At 36.6% G+C, this 18,533-nt stretch overlaps 1 protein-coding gene across 1 annotated transcript in view; it reads right to left on the bottom strand.

Annotated features, from left to right (window-relative positions):
- The window catches only part of PUS7L (pseudouridine synthase 7 like), a 21,669-nt gene extending 3,242 nt beyond the window's left edge, over positions 1-18,427 (bottom strand). Inside the window, exons 1-6 of the mRNA XM_087813772.1 lie at positions 16,855-18,427; positions 10,121-10,280; positions 8,105-8,297; positions 3,732-3,830; positions 1,509-1,590; positions 157-161 (exon numbers count right to left, since the gene is read on the bottom strand). Of these exons, the coding sequence (XP_087669898.1) occupies positions 157-161; positions 1,509-1,590; positions 3,732-3,830; positions 8,105-8,297; positions 10,121-10,280; positions 16,855-17,764 (1,449 nt within the window). The 5' untranslated portion in view covers positions 17,765-18,427. The remainder of the gene's footprint in view (positions 1-156; positions 162-1,508; positions 1,591-3,731; positions 3,831-8,104; positions 8,298-10,120; positions 10,281-16,854) is intronic.
- Between the last annotated feature and the right edge of the window lie 106 nt (positions 18,428-18,533).

Raw genomic sequence — 18,533 nt, 5'->3', positions numbered from 1 at the left:
TAAAGGCCAGTTATGAAGACCTTTATTATGCTCTCAAACTGAGTCAATGAACTGCTATCTTTTACACCTGAATATGAAGATGTTCAGCACCAACTATAAACCGAACTACACTTGAGTTTTTTTAAATAAAGATCATCAATCATATGATCCGCTCACATTTCCTACTTCAAAGAAAAATAACAAAAGCATATTAGTAATTCCTATTTCAGAATGAAAATAAACTAATTTGCAGTTATTAAGAGGACTTCAAAAAAGAGCATTAAATAAACCTCTGAGCCTAGAGATTTTAAAAAGAGCTATTATCGACATTTACAGATAATTTTTTGAATAATAAAGGGTTGATATCTGGATCCCTCAAGCATACTATTAGGTCTCGCTGATAGGATGCTTTTTAAAATTAGAGACTCTACTGTAAAGATGCTGATTCAGGTAGGGCCTTAGAATCGGCATTTTAGTAACTGTATCAGTTTTTTTATAAACATTAAAGTTTAAAAATCATTGCCATAAGAAAATTATCTTTGCAGGACTATACAATAAAGGCAAACAAGTCACTTTAAATTTTCTTTAGGATTACTTAAATTACTCATAACAATCTGAAATGTCCATATTATTTATAGATTGCTGTGTGGCATAAAAATAATTATCTCCTATGAATTACATACATATAATATGTACATAATTAAAAACAATGAAGATTTTAGAAAACTGATGTCCTTAATTTCAACATAAGTGAAATTCAGTGTGCACATATATGTAGATCACATATTTGACTGAATCTAAAATGGTATTGCTGCTATTTAAATACAAGTAATATTTATTCAGTATTTAGTATGTGCAAGGCACTATTTTAAGAGCATTACATCTGTTATTATATTTAAATCTCATAACAGTTTTTTAGTACCATCATTAGCTTCAATTTACAGATAAAGAAACTAAATCATCTGCACAAACCCATTGGGAAGTACTCAAACTGAGAGTTACACCCATGTACACTGACTCTAGAACCTACACTCATAACCTGTTTTCATTAATGTTTCCTAGTAAGCAGTCTGCATATATATCATCCTATTGAGCTAGAGTTTTCAAAATCAGCAATTTAGGGCTGAATGGCAACTAGACCAAAAACAATGCACAAAGTATCAGATATGACAAATGTTCTTTTATTTCGTTTATTTTTCCATCTCCTCTAGCTGTAGTGAATCATACTTCCATTAGTACCAGTGTAGAATTGGGAACTTCCATTTCCTCAGAGAATTTAGGTCAAGGAAAACTAAGATGCCATCTCTCCCCTCCACGATCCCCACAAACAAGATTTAGAACAGACAAAAGTCCTTAAGATTGGGCCAAAAATGGAGTACCTACGGCATATTATAAAATGATTAAATACACAATATATTATAATCTATTTCTTATCATGTTTATGTTGCAATGAATGCCCTCCTGCTGACTTAACATTTATGTTATGTATCCTGCATGGCTATGTACACGGTAAAGAAACTTTTAAATACCAGTTTGAAGAAAATATTTCTTTGCTCTGTTGACAGGATCATCCAAATCTTCTGGTGTAAAAAATAATTTTACAGCTTTCACCTTTAAAAATCAAGCAAGCAAACATACGTTAAATAAAAATAACAAATGACTTTACTTTTTTAAAAAAATATGCACCTTCAAAAGAACAGGCATTTAACAGCCCTGGCCAGTTTGCTCCGTGGTTAGCGCATCAGCCCACAGACCAAAGAGTTACCATTCGATTCCTAGTTAAAAGCGTGTACCTCAATTGAGGGTTTGATCCCTGGTCCAGGTCCAGGGTCCTGCTTGAGACAACCAATGGATGTGTCTCTGTCTCTGTCTCTGTCTCTGTCTCTGTTTCTCTCTCTCCCTCTCTCTCTCTCTTCCCCTTCTCCCTTCTACTTTCTCTGAAAATCAATGGTAAAAAAATCCTCAGATAAGAATTAAAAAAAACCTATACAGGCATTTAACAAATGCTATTTGATGCTGCAAATTTATCTTTATGTTTCCAAAAATTAAGTAATCAATGTTAAATTTTAGAAATAAACTTCTGTACAAAAGTTTAAAATATTATGGACTAGAAAAAGTGCTCTCCCATACCTTCCACAGTTCTTCTGTCATTCTTTTTTTTCTTCTTTTTTTTAAATATCTTTATTGATTTCAGAGAGAGGAAAGGAGAGGGAGAGAGAGAGACAGAAACATCAATGATGAGAGAGTAATTGATCAAGCCCAAAACCGGGCATGTGCCCTGACCGGGAATCGAACCCCAATAGCCTGGATCCTAGGTTGATGCTCAACTGCTGAGCCACGCCCAGCCGGGCTCTTCTGTCATTCTTTACCTCCATCATTGAGGTAAGAATACAAGAGTAAAGTAATGATACAAACTCAGACTTGCCCTAGCTGGTGTAGCTCAGTGGTTAGGGCATCGGCCCTTGGACTGAAGGGTCGTGGGTTCAATTCTGGTTGAGGGTGCATACCTTGGTTGCAGGCTCGATTCCCAGCCTCGACCAGGGAGCGAGTGGGAGGCAACCAATCGATGTGTCTCTCTCACATCCATGTTTCTTTCTCTCTCTCCCTTCCACTCTCTCTGAAAAGCAATGAAAAAAACCCTCAGGTGAGGATTTAATAAATAAATAAGTAAATAAATAAACAAATAAATAAAAATAGTTTTAAAAAACCTCAGACTTGACTAACACACATAACAAAAATACGGAAGGAACCAACCATAAAGGGTTGGCAAGCCACTAATTTCATTAACGTTTTCAAGTCTCAGAATTCTTTGGTCTTAAAAATAATTGCCAAAATCTTTTTAAAAATTGCTAACTTTAATATTTTTTTTTAAAACCTAAATAGATGAAAAGGTGTTCTTAAGAAAGACAGACATCTGCTAGTTCCTGTATTTTATCACTGTCTCTAGAACTGCGATTTATTTCTAAATATGTATATTTGAGTAGTAATACTGACTACAAATTTGCAGATGTGGTCTACATCATCAGCTCTCAACCTTATTCCCACATGTAAGATAATATTCACATGCACAATGCTTCTCACAAATGCTTTTACTGCCTTTCTCTTCCATTCAGGGAAACATATTTTAACACAAATGAGTGAATATGACACTATCGTATGAATAATCTTGCATCTGCCCAATTATATAATTTTTATAGATTTGTAGGTTTTTGTTATTATGTATACTTTGTTAAGTGCAAAAATATGTGTACTTATATAATATATAATTAAAAATATAAGATATACATTTTAAGTGTATATATAATTTTCATAATTAGGCAAATGTGGCTTCTTCTGTGTGACATTCATTTATAGTTTCATTTGAAACTAGTCAGAAAATTTTTTATATCTGTTGTTCCCTTTTTAGTCTCTAGCTTTGGGTGAATTCCTATCTTTTTTATAATCTGATACCAGATTTCTATAATTGTAGGGTATAAGTTTCCTCTAAATCCGCTCTTCAGTTATTAAGAATTTGGTGAGTGTTGGTCAATTCTCTGTTAAGTCTCAAACAATACTGGACATCACATACAGTTTGTTTTCTTATAATGCGATGTCAAGAATATAGGAGCTGCTCAATGTATGTTCAGTGATATAGATACATGTATGTGTGTGCATACCTGTGTATATATGCTGGGTTAAGAAAGAAAGGAGCTATCTTATGAGTAAGAACAACTGAGAAAGTAGAAAAGATCATATTTTTAAAAAATACATACCATTTCACCCTTCAGCAAAGCCAATCCAATTTGATCTGTGTGAACTTTCTTTCCCATCCCAAATCTCTGTGGTCCATAGTAATTCACAAATCCTTTATGCTATGAGTAGAAAAATATCAATTAATTAAAAATATATTGTTATATGCCTGTGTCCCCCCAAAATTCGTATGTTGAAATCCTACCTTCCAGTGTGATAGTATGTGGAGGTGGGGACTTGGGGAGATAACTAGGTCATGAGGATATAGCCCTCATGAACAGGATTAGTGCCATTACAATATAAGACCACGGAGCTAGCTAACTCTTCTTTCTGCCATGTGCAAATACAATGAGAAAATCATGTTGGCACTGTAACCTCAGGCCTCCAGCCTCCAGAACTAGGAGAAATAATTTTCTATTGCTTAAAAGTCACCCAGTCCATGGTTCTTTCTTATAGCCCTGATCTAAGACAAATAAATATAATTATTGCATCAGAATATGTAATCAAGTCTTTCTCTTCATATTTATTTTAATAAAAGAATCCTGCAACCAGCAATATACATGTGGGGACCAAAGGGTCTGAGAATAGAAAGAAGAATGAATGATTAAAAGTTAGAAAATAAGATGAGCTTTAAAAATGTCAGCTTTTCATTCACATTACTGAAGGGTTTTCTGGGATGTGAGACTTTTGGTGCTAAAACGAGGAAAGTTCTGGGAAAACTGGGATGAACTGGTTTCCTATATTGGATCTGATCTTTGCCCTGAAGCTCTTCCTGATTTTGAGACTCCTCTGCTGTCTGGACATGCTTGGAATAAGAAACAGATTTATTTTCAAACTCAGTTCATCTTTCAGTCATCTCAGTCTCTGAAAGCCTGGGCCAAGACAATGGCATGGTGTCACTTCACCAAGAATAGAAAATTGTAATTTACTACTGCAACCATTTGAAGACATTGGTCAGTGGTTAAATATATTCTCACAAAGAAAACATCAGGCCTGGACGGTTTCTTGAAAGATAAAAGAGTCTTCCATACTCACTTTATGAGGAGAGTATATATTTATTCATTCAACAATTATTATTGAGCACCAACTCCAGGACTATTCAATAAAAGATGCTAAGATAATATGTTATTGGCATGGTGCAAAAGGCACTCTTACCTCATACTATTCACAAAATTCAATTGCAGATAAAGTAAGTACTCCCTTGTACTAAGTCTCATAGTTAATATTTTAATTATTTCAAATTTTAAAAAAAATAAAAATAATCAGATAATATCCTAGAATAGCCAGAAGAATTTTAATTACCCCTTCTAATTACTTAGGGGTGGAAATAACAAGGTTTATAGCAATCAGAGACATAATCTCCTAAAACAAAACTTTAAAGACTTACTTTTGGGGCTTCTCAACTCCCTTCCCTTATCATAAGAACTAAAGGAAAGTTGGCTAATGCTAAGATTATTCTGAATGGAGATTTTATAATGAGCAGTTGTATATCCATAAATACCAAATGAGACAGGCAATAAATGCTATCAGAGTTCAGAGTAACCCCTCTTTTGGTGTTCTGAGCACCCAATTTCAGTGTGGAGAGGGAGTCCCCACACCAGCAGGCAATTCTCTAATATGAGCTGAGTGTCCTACCATTCAATTCAATTCTGACACTATCTACCCAGAGATAGCATCAGATTCTACAGGTTAAGAGGGCAGTCCTACAAGATTGCCTCACCTCCACCACCTTCAGAGGCCAGGTCAGTCACAAACCCAGGCTGCACTTGTGCTTCTGATGACCTACTAGAGATTGAAGGTTACAACGAACACTCCTTGGACTTCAGACACCAGCTGATAGTCCAGGTTGTTATCTGTACTTCTGACCAAATTGCTTTAAATTAGAGATTCCCAAGACCCCTATCTTGGGTTCAACTAATTTGTAGAGAGGCTTGAAGAACTCAGAGAAACATTTTACTTATCAGATCACCAATTTATTATAAATTCAGAGTTATGTAACAAAGGAACAGCCAGATGGAGCAGATGCATAGATAAAGTATGTGGGAAGGGGTGCAGATTTCTTACGCCCTCTCCAAGTACACCAATCTCCCTGCATCTCCAGCCAGGAGTTCACCAACCCAGAAGTTCTCTGAAGGAACCCTGTCCCTTTGGGTTTTTATGGAGGTTTTATTACAGAGGCATGACTGATTAAATCATTGGCTGCTGGCAGTTGATTCCACCTTCAGCCCCTATCCCTTACCCCTCCCAGTTCAGGGGGTAGTACTAAAAGTTAGTACCCTATAATCACAAGGTTGGCTCCATTGGAACCAGCTCCTATCCTTAGGGGCTTTACAAAAGTCACCTCATTAACATAACAAAAGACAACTCCATCATTCTCAACACTTCGGAAATTCCAAGGGTTTTGAGAGCTGTGAGCCCAGCACTGTGGATGAATACCTAATATGTATATGAAAAGTATATTTTGGTCAAATGAACGACCAAATATATATTTCTTATAAATCACAATATAGCACCTCCTCCCTTTTGTAAGAAATATCATTTTAATAACAGCTTTTCAGAGGGGTAAGAATTTTAGGTAAGTCTAGAAAAAAAGGAAAAAACTGCTAGGCAGGATAGATAGCTGCTGGGCCAGGAGAAGGGAAAAGGGGGGAAAAAGGGAGGCGTTTAATCTCACCCACTGAACAAAGAAGTCAGCAGTCTTGGGACTTGCCAAGATAAAATCGCCAGAAGTTCTCATAAATTCTGGGAAAAGCCACACAATGTAAAAGGAAGACCTTGAAATCTAGTCTGTTGTTGAAGATATCTGGCAAGGGAACATTTAAACCTATAGGGGAAAAGTATAAAACGCTTGAACCCCCACCATGCGGGGCACTCAGACTAGCTGAGTTTGCCCACTTGTGCTTTATGCCAAGTGTATTCTTAATATATTCACTTGCTTTGTTTCAACACTGTTTTCTGTCACTCATCTGAATTCTTTCTTGCAAGCATGACAAGAGCCAAGAAGGGGAGAGCCCCTTCCCACCTGGGTGGCTGTCCGGTAACAAAACTATACATAGAGTATACAATAAGAGAACTCCTATACAGAGGTGAATGTGCTAGATTTAAAATCTTTAATTGGAAGGTATTTTTCTGACTATAAGGCATAACATCAATTAAAAACCAGTTTTTGTTTTCCTGGAGGGGAGGCATAAAATTGTGTAAAAAGCTCTTTGTGGTCAGAAACTTAGGTCAATGTTTCTCAATGTTAGTTACAGAGTAGAAGCACTTAGGGAGTTGTTTTTTTAAAAAAATACTAATGTCTAAACTGCATCCCCAAGTGTTATTATTTAATTGGTTTGGGAGTAGAGATTGACTGCTGAGAATATTTAAAGCCCCTCAGGTTGAGAATTACTGGTCTAGACCAGGAGTTGGCAAACTACTAATTGCCAACAAGTCAAATTTGGCATAACACCTGTTTCTGTAAATAAAGTTTTATTGGAACGTAGCCATGTTCATTCATTTATGTATTGTCTATGGCTGCTTCCACACAATAGCAATAGAGTAGATGCAATAGAGACCATATGCCTACAAAGCCAACAATATGTATTACTGGCCCTTTATAGAAAAAAAATTGCACACCCACAGTCTAGGTGATCAGAATTGAAGGCTATGGTTGTATATGTATATTTAAATGCCTGGCAAATGTCATTTAAAAATATATGTTATGTAATTTTTTATTGTAAGACATAATACAATGTATATGACTTTTCATTTGTATACATAGAAGTAAAATTCAAAATTAGATTGAAAAGAAAAAAGATTGTGTATAATTCTAAAAAGTAATTTTCCAAATTACCAAAGATTTCTGGAAAGAATTACTGAGCAAAGTTCCCAATAAAATTAATCCCTTTCCCTAAAATATTACTCTATATGGCAGATGCTAAAAAACATTCTTATTATAGAGATAGCTTTATTTTCCCCCATCTCTGGGAAACTCCATACATTTTCTTTTTTAATTAAAGTGGGTTTCTTCCCAATACAAAAAATGTACTAAGAAGAAAAATTTTAAAATAAGGCAAATTGCTCTAGTTAGTATTTTAAAAAATAATTATACAGGCCCTGGCCAAGTACCTTGGTTGTTTAGTGCATCATCCTGCTATGCCAAGGCTGTGGGTTTGATCTCGTCAGGGCACATGCAAGAAGCAACCAGTGAATGCATAAATAAGTGGAACAACAAATCAGTGTTTTCCCCTCTCTCTCCCCCATTCCTCTCTCTCTCTCTCTAAAATCAATTAAAAAATTATACATGCAAATAAAAAGAAAAGGTAAAAAAGAAAAAGTTTCCCTTCTTACTTCAATGTAAATAGAGGGACTATAAAGATTTCTCTATAATACTCTTAAAATTGAGGTTTCTTACCTTAACATTTTCTATGGCCTCCAAAATTCTGTCTCTCAGGTTTACAGAATCATTTATTTGGTTTTTTAAATTTCTGATGACAATATCAAAGTGATTTCCTTTGAGCTGACCGAGTCTAAGGGAATCATCTACAGACCGAATGTTAAACACATTCATTCTTTTTTTTTCAATTTCTTTTTCAATATCTTTCAACCTATAAATGATAAATCATACAGACTCAGTTAAATCTTACATTTCAAAAATTATTATAAGTTTTAAATTACAGTTGCCAGGTAATCACTTATATCACAACACTAAAACAAAATTTTTTTGAATCTTCCAAAGTTAATGTTATTTCAACAAATGTGCACTAAAAACCCATTATTGCAGGATTATATTAACCAGTTATTTTAAGAACTGGGACATATATTACTAATGCTATCACTCAATCTATGTAGGCTTTTTTGCTTCTTAGTTCAAGTGATGCAATTTCTTAACTGTTCTTTTGTTCCTCTTAACCTTAAATTTTGTTCCTTTCTCCTCTGTATCTCTTCTCCCAACATTACCAATAAAAACTACTAGCACCAGAGAATTTTCCCAAAATTATGCTCTGAACAATTTCTTACTCAAACTTTCAATTCTTCCCCAGCACCTAATAGATTCCAACTGTTTTAGCATAACTTTTAAGATTCTGTAAGAACTGATGTAAATTGTTCTTTACATTCATATTATCTGTAGTCTTTATAGTAACTGTCTGTTTTATTAGACAGACTGTTTAGCTTAGCTTACTGCTCCTCCAAATATAGCTTCAGATTTTCTGCACTAGCTAAAATCTTATTATTACTTGACAGATAATTAAAATCCCACATCCATAAGGCAAATCAAAGAACTCTCTCCTAGGAACCAATAATATTTGCCTTTGGTAGTTAAAAACTAGCTTTTAACATCTACATACCTTTTAACATCTAAAGTCCTTCTCTCTTACTTATACTGTACTTTTGACCATAAAGACAAAATCATATACTTTTTTTGATCCCTCATATTAGAGCTTAGAAACATTTACCTGCAAATAGTGCATAGTTAAACATCTATGACTAAAGATTAATATTGTCAATATTACATCACATTAGACTCAATTTTGGCTCAAAGATTCAATTTTTTGAAAAGTATCTACAAGGCACAGATTTAAGCACAATATTAATCACAGTATTATTTACAGTGAAATATTGAAGCAAATTTCAATATCCAAAACTAGGGAAACATTAAACAAATTAGCCTAAATAATGGAAATAGTTTTGAAATATTTCATGATATAAATTTTCTTTAAAAACTCATAATCATTTAGTTTTTATAAGTAAAATATAAATTGCATATACAATATGATTTTCATATATATAAAAAAGTTTGTACAATGTGTATATGTAGTTTAGTCTCTGAAAAAAGTATAGAAGGAAATAGGTCAAAATGTTATTGTGGTTCTTTCTGAGTAGTGGAATTATTAGTGACTTTTCATTTCTTTTTTACATAGTACATCTTTCTATTTTCTAAATCTACAATGAACATGTATTTCTTTAACAATTACAAAAAATACTTTTAATGACCAATTATGCTGAAGGGAGGCAAAATTTTAGTGCTTTACTTTCTATTTAACAAAGATTTACTTTAAATATAAGGAAGCACAACAATAAAAGTATAAAAGTATTATAGTAATTAGAAATAAATATTTGTAAGACACTGTCCTGAATATAAACGCAAATTTGAATATAGAACAGGATTTCTAGAAACAATTTTGATTACTTAAAAACCAGCCACTTCTCAAAGTTTTTATGCTAAAACTACCTATGTTTGCCATGTAAATTTAAGACATAACTATATAAAAGATAATTATATTATCAATGCAGAATGTGCTGTTTGGTAAGCCTGTACTCAATAAATTAATTAATGAGATTAACATGCTTCTAGTATTATTCTGAGTTTAACCTTACATTTACTTACTTGATGAAATAAGTTCTCTCTTATCAAGTAATGTTTTATTACCTCTCTGGAGTCACCTTTCTAACAACCATTGCTTGATAGGTGATGGCTTTCTTGTCTTTAAGGCCTGCATAACTAAAATCTGAGGGAATCACACCAAGTTTGACAGCTAGAAAACCAACTGCTTCAAACATTTCTAGATTTTCTTTTCGTAGGGTAAAGGCTGGAAAAAAAAAAAAAATCCTTGGTTACAAAGAAAGCAGTATCACACATCAAGTATATTCTTAGCAGACTAACAAATTAATATAATGAATCAAATTATTAATTTAAATAAGGAGTATTTTTTAATAAAAATACAAAATCAGTGTTATAGATTACAGCCATCACTTTAAAAATACTAACTGGCTCATTAAAGGTTTAGAGAAAAAATTCAAATTCCTTAATTTGGCATTCATATAATGCCCAATCTCCCTTTTCAGTCCCAACATGTGCCACTTCCATTCATATATCCTATAATATTGACACAGAATTCCTCATAATCCTTGGTGGACAAGTGCCTTGTACAGCTTTGTACTTTTTTTTTTTAATTTATCTTTATTGTTGAAAGTACTACAGGTGTCCCATTTTTCCCCCAATTGAGCCCCTCCAGTGTGCTCCCACCCCCTCCCCAGGCCTTCACCCCGTTATTGACTGTATCCATGGGTTATGCATATATGCATATAACTTCTTTGGTTAATCTCTTCCCACTCCCCACCCCCCTTCTCTCTTCCCTCTGAAATATGATCGTCTGTTGCATTCATCAATGTCTCTGGGTCTATTTAGTTCATCAGATTCTTTTGTTCATTAGCTGCTTCTTAAAGAAGACCCTTCAACATTTCCCATAGTGCTGGTCTGGTGGTGATGAACTCCTTTAGCTTTTTCTTATTTGTGAAGCTCTTTATCTGACCTTCAGTTCTAAATGATAGCTTTGCTGGTAGAGCAATCTTGGTGTAGTTCCATGTTTTCCATCACTTTGAATATTTCTTGCCACTCCCTTCTGGCCTGCAAGGTTTCTGTTGAGAAATCAGCTGACAGTTGTATGGGGGCTCCCTTATAGGTAACTAACTGCTTTTCTCTTGCTGCTTTTAAGATTCTCTCTTTGTCTTTAACCTTTGGCATGTTAATTATGATGTGTCTTGGTGTGGGCCTCTTTGGGTTCTTCTTGTTTGGGACCCTCTGTGCTTCCTGGACTTTTAAGTCTATTTCTTTCCCCCAGTAGGGGAAGTTTTCTGTAATTTTTTTAAAAATAGGTTTTCAATTTCCTGCTCTCTTTCTTCCCCTTTTGGCACCTCAATAATACAAATGTTGGGCCTCTTGAAGTTGGGCCTCTTGAAGTTGTCCCAGAGGCCCCTTATACTATCTTCATATTTCTGGATTCTTTTTTCTTTTTGCTCTTCTGGTTGGGTGGTTTTTGTTTCCTCATGTTCCAAATTGCTGATTTGATTCTCAGCGTCCTCTACTCTACTGTTGATTCCCTGTAAATTATCCTTCATTTCAGTTCGTGTAGCCTTCATTTCAAATTGGTACTTTATTATATCGATTTTCTCAGTTATTTTTTGTAATAGTATGCTTAAACATCCTTATAAACAAAATTCTGAACTCTGTATCTGTTAGCTTGCTTGGATCTATTTCATTTCATTCCTCTTCTAGAGATTTCTTCTGTTCTTTCCTTGGTGATATGTTCCTTTGCCTCCTCATTTTGGCTGCTTCCAGGTGTTTGTTTCTATGTATTAGGTAGAGCTGCTATGTCTCCTGGAATTTGTAGAGTGGCTTTGTGGAGTAGGTGTCCTGTAGGGTCCAGTGGCTCAGCCTCCCCAGTCAACTGAGCTGGGCCTTTTAGGTGCTCCCCTGTGTGGGCTGTGTGCACTGTCCTGTTGTAGTTGAGCCTTGGGTGCTGTTGGCATCACTGGGAGGAATTGACCCTCCCAGGTCTATCAGCTGTGAGGACCAGCTGCAACTACAGCCAAAGAGCTGCTGTGCTAGAGACATCCCTATGGAGCAGGATTTACTGCAGTGGAGCTTTGGTGTTCACCAAGTGAGCCCCTTGAGTGTCACTCATGGCTGTGGTAGGGTTGTAATCCAGTGTGGTCGAGTCTGACCACTGGGTGCACTATCTCTGGGGCCTCCCGGGAGGTGCAAAGTCAGCCTCTGCTAGTGCCTTGCCCAGGGCCACCCAGCATGAGCTATACAGCAAACTGTAGTTGGCTGCTACTTGTGCTGGGCTTAGAGGTGTCCAGGAGTGGCCAAGCTATGAGCCAATGCAGCTGCTGCTAGTGCCAGGCCTGGGGCCACTTATCAAGGCATATGGGGCCCACTACTGCTTGTTTGAGAGATTTTTAGGAAAATCCTAAGCATGAGGCTCGAGAGGCCACTTGCACAGAAAAGCCACTGGAAATGGCTTGGGTGAGCCTACAGGTGGGGAGGGGTGAGGCCTCCGGGAATCACGGGGAGGGGCCAAAGATGTGAGTCAGGTGCTGACGATTCAAATATGGCACCTGCCTGCAGCTGTGTGTGGGGAGGACTGGCCAAAGGAGCAATGGCCTCTGCAAGCTCTTCTGCCTGGGAGAAAGCTGCCCCTCCACCTCTTGCCCCAACTTCAGGCAGGTTAGTTCCTCCCCAAGTGTCCCAGGTTCCTTTCAGGCTGCTGCCCGGTGCTGGGGCTCAGAGTGACCGCGTCTGAGTCCGTGCGCGGGCCCTTTAAGAGAAAAGCCTGGGGCTCCTGCACCCTCTGTGACCCTCAGCAACAGTCCCCACTGGTTTTCACAGCCCGGAGTTGTGAGGTCTCCTCTTCCTGGCCCTGGAGCCCTGGGCTGGGGGCCTGCTGTGGGGCTTGGACCCCTCACTCCTCCAGGAAACCTCCACCACAGAGATGTCCTCTTGGGTTTACCCACGGCACTGGGTGTGGGCCCATGGCCGCTTCTCCGAGATTCAGCCCCAGTCGGTCCGCATCTCCACCCCTCCTACTGGTCTCGGTGCTTCTTCAGTTCCCTGGTTATAGGACTTCTGTGCAGCCAGATCTCAGGAGGCTCTGAGTGATGGTAGTTCTGTATTTTAGTTGTAATTTTGATGTGGCTGCGGGAGGTGGCAGGAGCAGCTGTTACCTACGCCGCCACCTTGTTTCCTCTCTCCTATAGCTTTGTACTCTTGCACATCAGTCTCCCTGTCGAAAATATGTGTTCCTTCCACTTTATTTGCCATACTTCTATTCACTCTTCACAATTCAACAGCTCTGGCTCTAGGGACGACCTCTGGGTCTTAGTTCTGCCCTCTGAGTGAATCTTCCTTTTCCATTATAGAGCCTGTTTACAGAAGAGTAGTTTTCCCAGGCTAATTCCTGCCTTTAAACATCTGGGCGTCCAAAGGCTTCTCTTTATTTTGTACTGCCTTTGACCCTTTCAAAACTGTGGGTCTTCTTTAGGTTCACTCTATTAGATCAAAATACATTTTGTCAATATAAGATATTTTCTACTTAGGGCTTCTGCTGAAGCTACAAAGGGAAAACACCCCTAAATTCCTAAAAGAATTACTGTTTAACACAGGGAGTTCGTGAGACATGTCCTTAAAGTCCCTAGAGGGCTTTTTGTCGGTCTGAACCATTCTCTGAGACACTGCTATACATCTTTCCAAAGTTTTAACAAAGGATTTTATAATCACACCCTAGATTTCCTTGTTAGACCTGCCATGGCTTTTTCTTTGCCTGGAAGCTTTTTTTATTTTTTAATTTAAACATCATGTGACATACAGAAAGGCTGGGAATTATTTAAAATTATTTTTGAACCCAGCACTTCTGGCTCCTTTATATCCAACAGCTTTTCCTTTAGAATTTTACTATAAGCAATAAAAAGAAGCTAGGTGGAACCTTTGACATTTTGCCAGCAAATTTCTTTAGTTAGGGCATCCCTTCTTTAGATACATTTTCTACTTCCAATTTTATTGCAGGCATCAGTGTTGCTAAACTTTCTGCCGCTACATAACAAGGATCCCTTTCTTCCAGGTTCTAATAAATTTTCCTTACTTTCCTTTAAACTCCCACTGACAGCTTCCCTTAAGCACCTTCAAACTTCTGCCTGCCAACAGGTCTCAACAGCATTACTATCACAGGTTTTAGGCTTTTCTTACAGCAGCAACCCATTTCTGGTACCAAAGTCTCTGTTAGCTTTCTAATGCTGCACAAGAAATCAACCCAAATCTTAGTGACATAAAACAACAAAAATAATTTACTATATGTTATGGACAAAATATCTGTAATCCCCACCTCAAATTCATATGATAGAGTGCTAACCTCAGTGTATTTGGAGACGGGGCCTCTATAGAAGTAATTAAGATTAAATGAGGTCATAAGAGGGGCCCTGATTCAATAGGATTAGTGTCCTTATAAGAAAAAATACCATAGCTTTCTCTTAATCTCTTTCTCCATGCACACACAAAGAAGAGATCATGTAAGCCCACAAAGAGAAGGTGGCTATCTGCAAAAAAAGTGTTCTAGGAAAACAGTATGGCACAGCCTCAAAATATTAAACATAGAATTAGCATTTGATTCAGCAATTCCACTTTGTAGTATACACACACAAAAAAACCTGAAACAGGGACTTGCACATATATTTTTACAGCCATGTTCATAGCAGCTAAAAGATAGAAGCAACCCATGTCCATTGGCAGATGAATGGATAAAGAAAATGGGATATATACATACAATGGAAGATTATTCAGCCTTAAAAAGAAAAAAATTGTAACACATGTATAACATGGATGAACCTTGAGGACCTTAACCTAAGTGAAATAAGCCAATCACAAAAGGGCAAACATTGTATAATTCCACTTATAAGAGATACCTAATGTATTCAAAATCATAGTGACAGAAAGCAGAATGGTGGTTGCCACTGGCTGGTAGTAGAGGTGAATGAAGAGTGATTGTTTAATGGAAACAAGGTTTCAGTTTGAAAAGATGAAAAAGTTCTGAAGATGGATGGTGACAATGGTTGTACAACAATGTGAATATACTTAATGCCACTGAATTGTACACTTGAAAGTAGTTAAAATGGTAAATTATATGTTATGTACATTTTACAACAATTTAAAAATATGTTCTTTTAAAGTGTTCTATTTCTTAATAAGTCTACTAATTAAGATTTTTTTTTTAAACATGAGCTAATTTTGTTGTTACAAAAGGTTGGCCTAAGCAAAATTTGTGATAGGCAAAGTTTACCTGTCTTTTTCTTTGTTCTTGGACTTGTAGGTATGCTGGTATCGTCATACTAACCTCTGGTGAACCATCAGTTCCTCCCTTTAACATATCCCTCCAGTTATTCATAATTTTTGAAAAACCAATGTAAACTAATATGTAAAAAGTTTCCACAATGTTTTTGGTTTATTAAGTCAAATTAATACTTTTAGAATTTCAAATAGTAAAAATCTATAGATGCCTAAATCACTATTAGCAATTCTTCCCCGTACATGTGATGCTAGTTTTGTTTTTCCTTCTAAATAGATTTACCTGTTAACATTTATTGTATGCCTCATCTGTCCAGTCCCATATACTAGCAGCTTTCTCATGGAAAAGACAAGTCACGCAATTAGATTTCCAGGAGAGAAGACACCAACACCTGAGTACCTATTATATACTAAACATTTTCATTAATTATTTCCTCTAATCCTTAGAATATCATTGTGAACTATACTTTACTATTATCCATTTTTAAAGTACAATCAAAAATTAAGAATTGTTAAGTAACTTGCCCATGGTATTTATTCTCTCCGTTTTCACATTTGTAGAAACTAAGTCTTAAAGATATTTAAAAGTTCATAAATCTTTTTATGAACTAAATTTGTAATGGAAAATAAAACCCACCTGGCTCCAAGGTCCAAACTCTTCATTTACACCACAGAATCCCTACAAAGTACAATCTTGTTCCTGTGCCACACACATCGGGGCAAATTTAGGTTACTGCTTTTATCTGAAATGCTTTGCTATATAAATTTATAAACATGATCATCTGAAACATTTCTCACCCCTCATGGAGGATATAGGCCAATTAAATGTGGTCAGCCAAACTTGCAGAGTGAGATTTCATCAGTTCCATCCCATTCTAGGAATGGAATATATCCCCCAAAACAGTGATTCCCAAAATGTGGTCCCCAGGCCAGCAGAAAAAGCATCTCCTGGGAGCTTGTGAAAGCCCTACACCACATCTTCCAAATTAGAAATTCTGAGAATAGGTCTCAGAAATCTGTTTTAAGAAGCCCTTTTGGTAATTATAATGCATGCTAACATTTGAGAACCTCTTCTCTAAAAGATTGACACAGCCAAAGGAAGGAGCTCCCTGTAAATTTTCAGGGTAGTGAGGTTGAGCTGTTTTAGAATACAAGGTATTGTCTTCACTTTCCCAAGTACAGCAAACATATTATCCTTATCTCCCAATACTTAATTCTATTTAAGATAACTTCCAAAATGTAGTATCAAGATTTACTTCCAATAAAACTTATTAAACACAAAATAACTGCTTCAACCTTATATATTTGTGACTGTTAACTATAAATGTCTGTGTTAACCACACCGTCACCAATAGTGTTAATTCCTACAATTAGTGTACTTTGAAAGTCTTTACCCTCCATTAAATAACAGACCATAGGTTTGTTCCAGTATGCCTCTGGACACGTCTATTCAATTCATTAGAATTATTTAGCTTTCACTGGTTTTTCACTGAGTTACAATTTTAACTAAGTTTACCAAAGAAAATGGTAATGATTTATTAAATTACCTGTGTATATAACTTTTCTTTCCTGGCTTTCAACAGACCTTTTCCTGTGCTTGTGTACTTTTTCACGAAATCTTACTGTTATCACTGTATTTGGATTACCAGCATTGTAATTAGCTTCAGGAAAAGATTTGGTTTCCACAAGATTTCCAAACTTTTTGTTGACAAAATGGTGAACAGCTTTTCTGTGGTCTTTGTTTGTATCAGGTTTAAAGGTAAATTTGGAGTTTTCTTTCTTTGCATCCAAGTATTTAAAAAAGTCAAAAGCTTCTTCTTCAGATACCAAGTGACAGAGTTCTTTATATTCAAGATTTGGTTTTACAACAATTTCACTGTTTTTTCCTACAGTTATTAAAAAAGGAAATTTCTGTCGAACCGCACTATGCAAAATAGCCCTCTGGTTTTTATCAAGGATTCTGCCAAGTGAGAATTCAGGAGACGGCCCAGTTAGCTCACTTTTACAATTCCATTTCTCTTTTATATCACAGGCAAACTGATCCAGTAGCTCATTAGTTTTTTCATCTAACAAAGAGCCTAATGCATAAGCCTTTTCTTCTTCACCTTTGGAAGTCCCATCATTGGTATCTTTCTTTTCTGAACCACAGTGATGATTTTGGTCATCATCAGAGCACTGGACCAAAGTACTGACTTGCTGCTGGTTGTTTCCCTCTTCAGAGGATAAATTCTGAAAACCTAGTTTTGTCTTCTTGGCAAAATTATTTGGCTCAGGCAGTACTTGACTAACCTTGTAAATAGGTTCATCGGTGGCCTTATTAACTAACTGTCCCTGTTCATCAATCTCAATAACAACAAAGTCACTTGGTGAGCTTTTCAGAGTGCCAAGAAATCCTACATGATCGGTAATGAAACACAAAGAACTAAACCTTTTTCTGAAATCTGTATCCCCTTCCATTCTTAAATGACAATGCCTACAAAAGAAACAAAAAGACAGTCAGTTAGCTACCAGAAAGAAAAGTTGTGGATAACCAAAAAATAAATGTTTGCAGGATTTATTTAGTTTTCTTTCTCCTTTTCAGTCCATGAGAGCAAGAACCCTGTCTGCCTTACTCACGGATCATCTCATACTTAGAACACTGTCAAGCATACAGCAGGCAAGCAAGCAACCGTGGCTGTTTAATAAATGAAACTAGTACAAAATAAGAGTGAAGAGGAAGAAACAGAGGTCACTTCTGCCTGTGATAAACCAGTAGAGACATAACATTCAAGAAGGGGCCATCTAACTCCTCAAAATTATCCAAGCAACAGAAATGAGGCCGAGTCCTATCACAAGAAATGCACAAACAAAATACGCACTGTGTTGGAGAAAACTGCACAGCCCAGAGACAGAGCAGTAGAAAACTAGAAAATGTTTTCTAGTACAGTTCTGGAAAATACAGCTGGATTAGTGACAACCTATCTAAGACACTCGATGCCCTGTCAAGGACTTAGAATCCATTGAGTGGCCCGCGGCCGGCCAGTGGAGGTGTTTGGACAGGAAACTGACAATCCTAAAAGATGTTTTAGGAAGACGACGGAGGGCACTGTGCGAGATAAATCTGAGGAGGAGGAACTAGAAAGCAATGCAATCAAGAGCACAGCTGTAGGCCTGGCCTTGAAAAAAATAACAATCCACTCTTTCCCCAGTGAAAAGGAAAGGGAAGAGTAGAAGGAAGCTAGAACTT

The sequence above is a fragment of the Miniopterus natalensis genome, chromosome 2 (assembly GCF_054644295.1).
Source record: "Miniopterus natalensis isolate mMinNat1 chromosome 2, mMinNat1.hap1, whole genome shotgun sequence".
Taxonomy (NCBI): domain Eukaryota; kingdom Metazoa; phylum Chordata; class Mammalia; order Chiroptera; family Miniopteridae; genus Miniopterus; species Miniopterus natalensis.
Note: the sequence above shows the minus strand (reverse complement) of the source record. Positions and strands in the feature narration are given on the sequence as shown.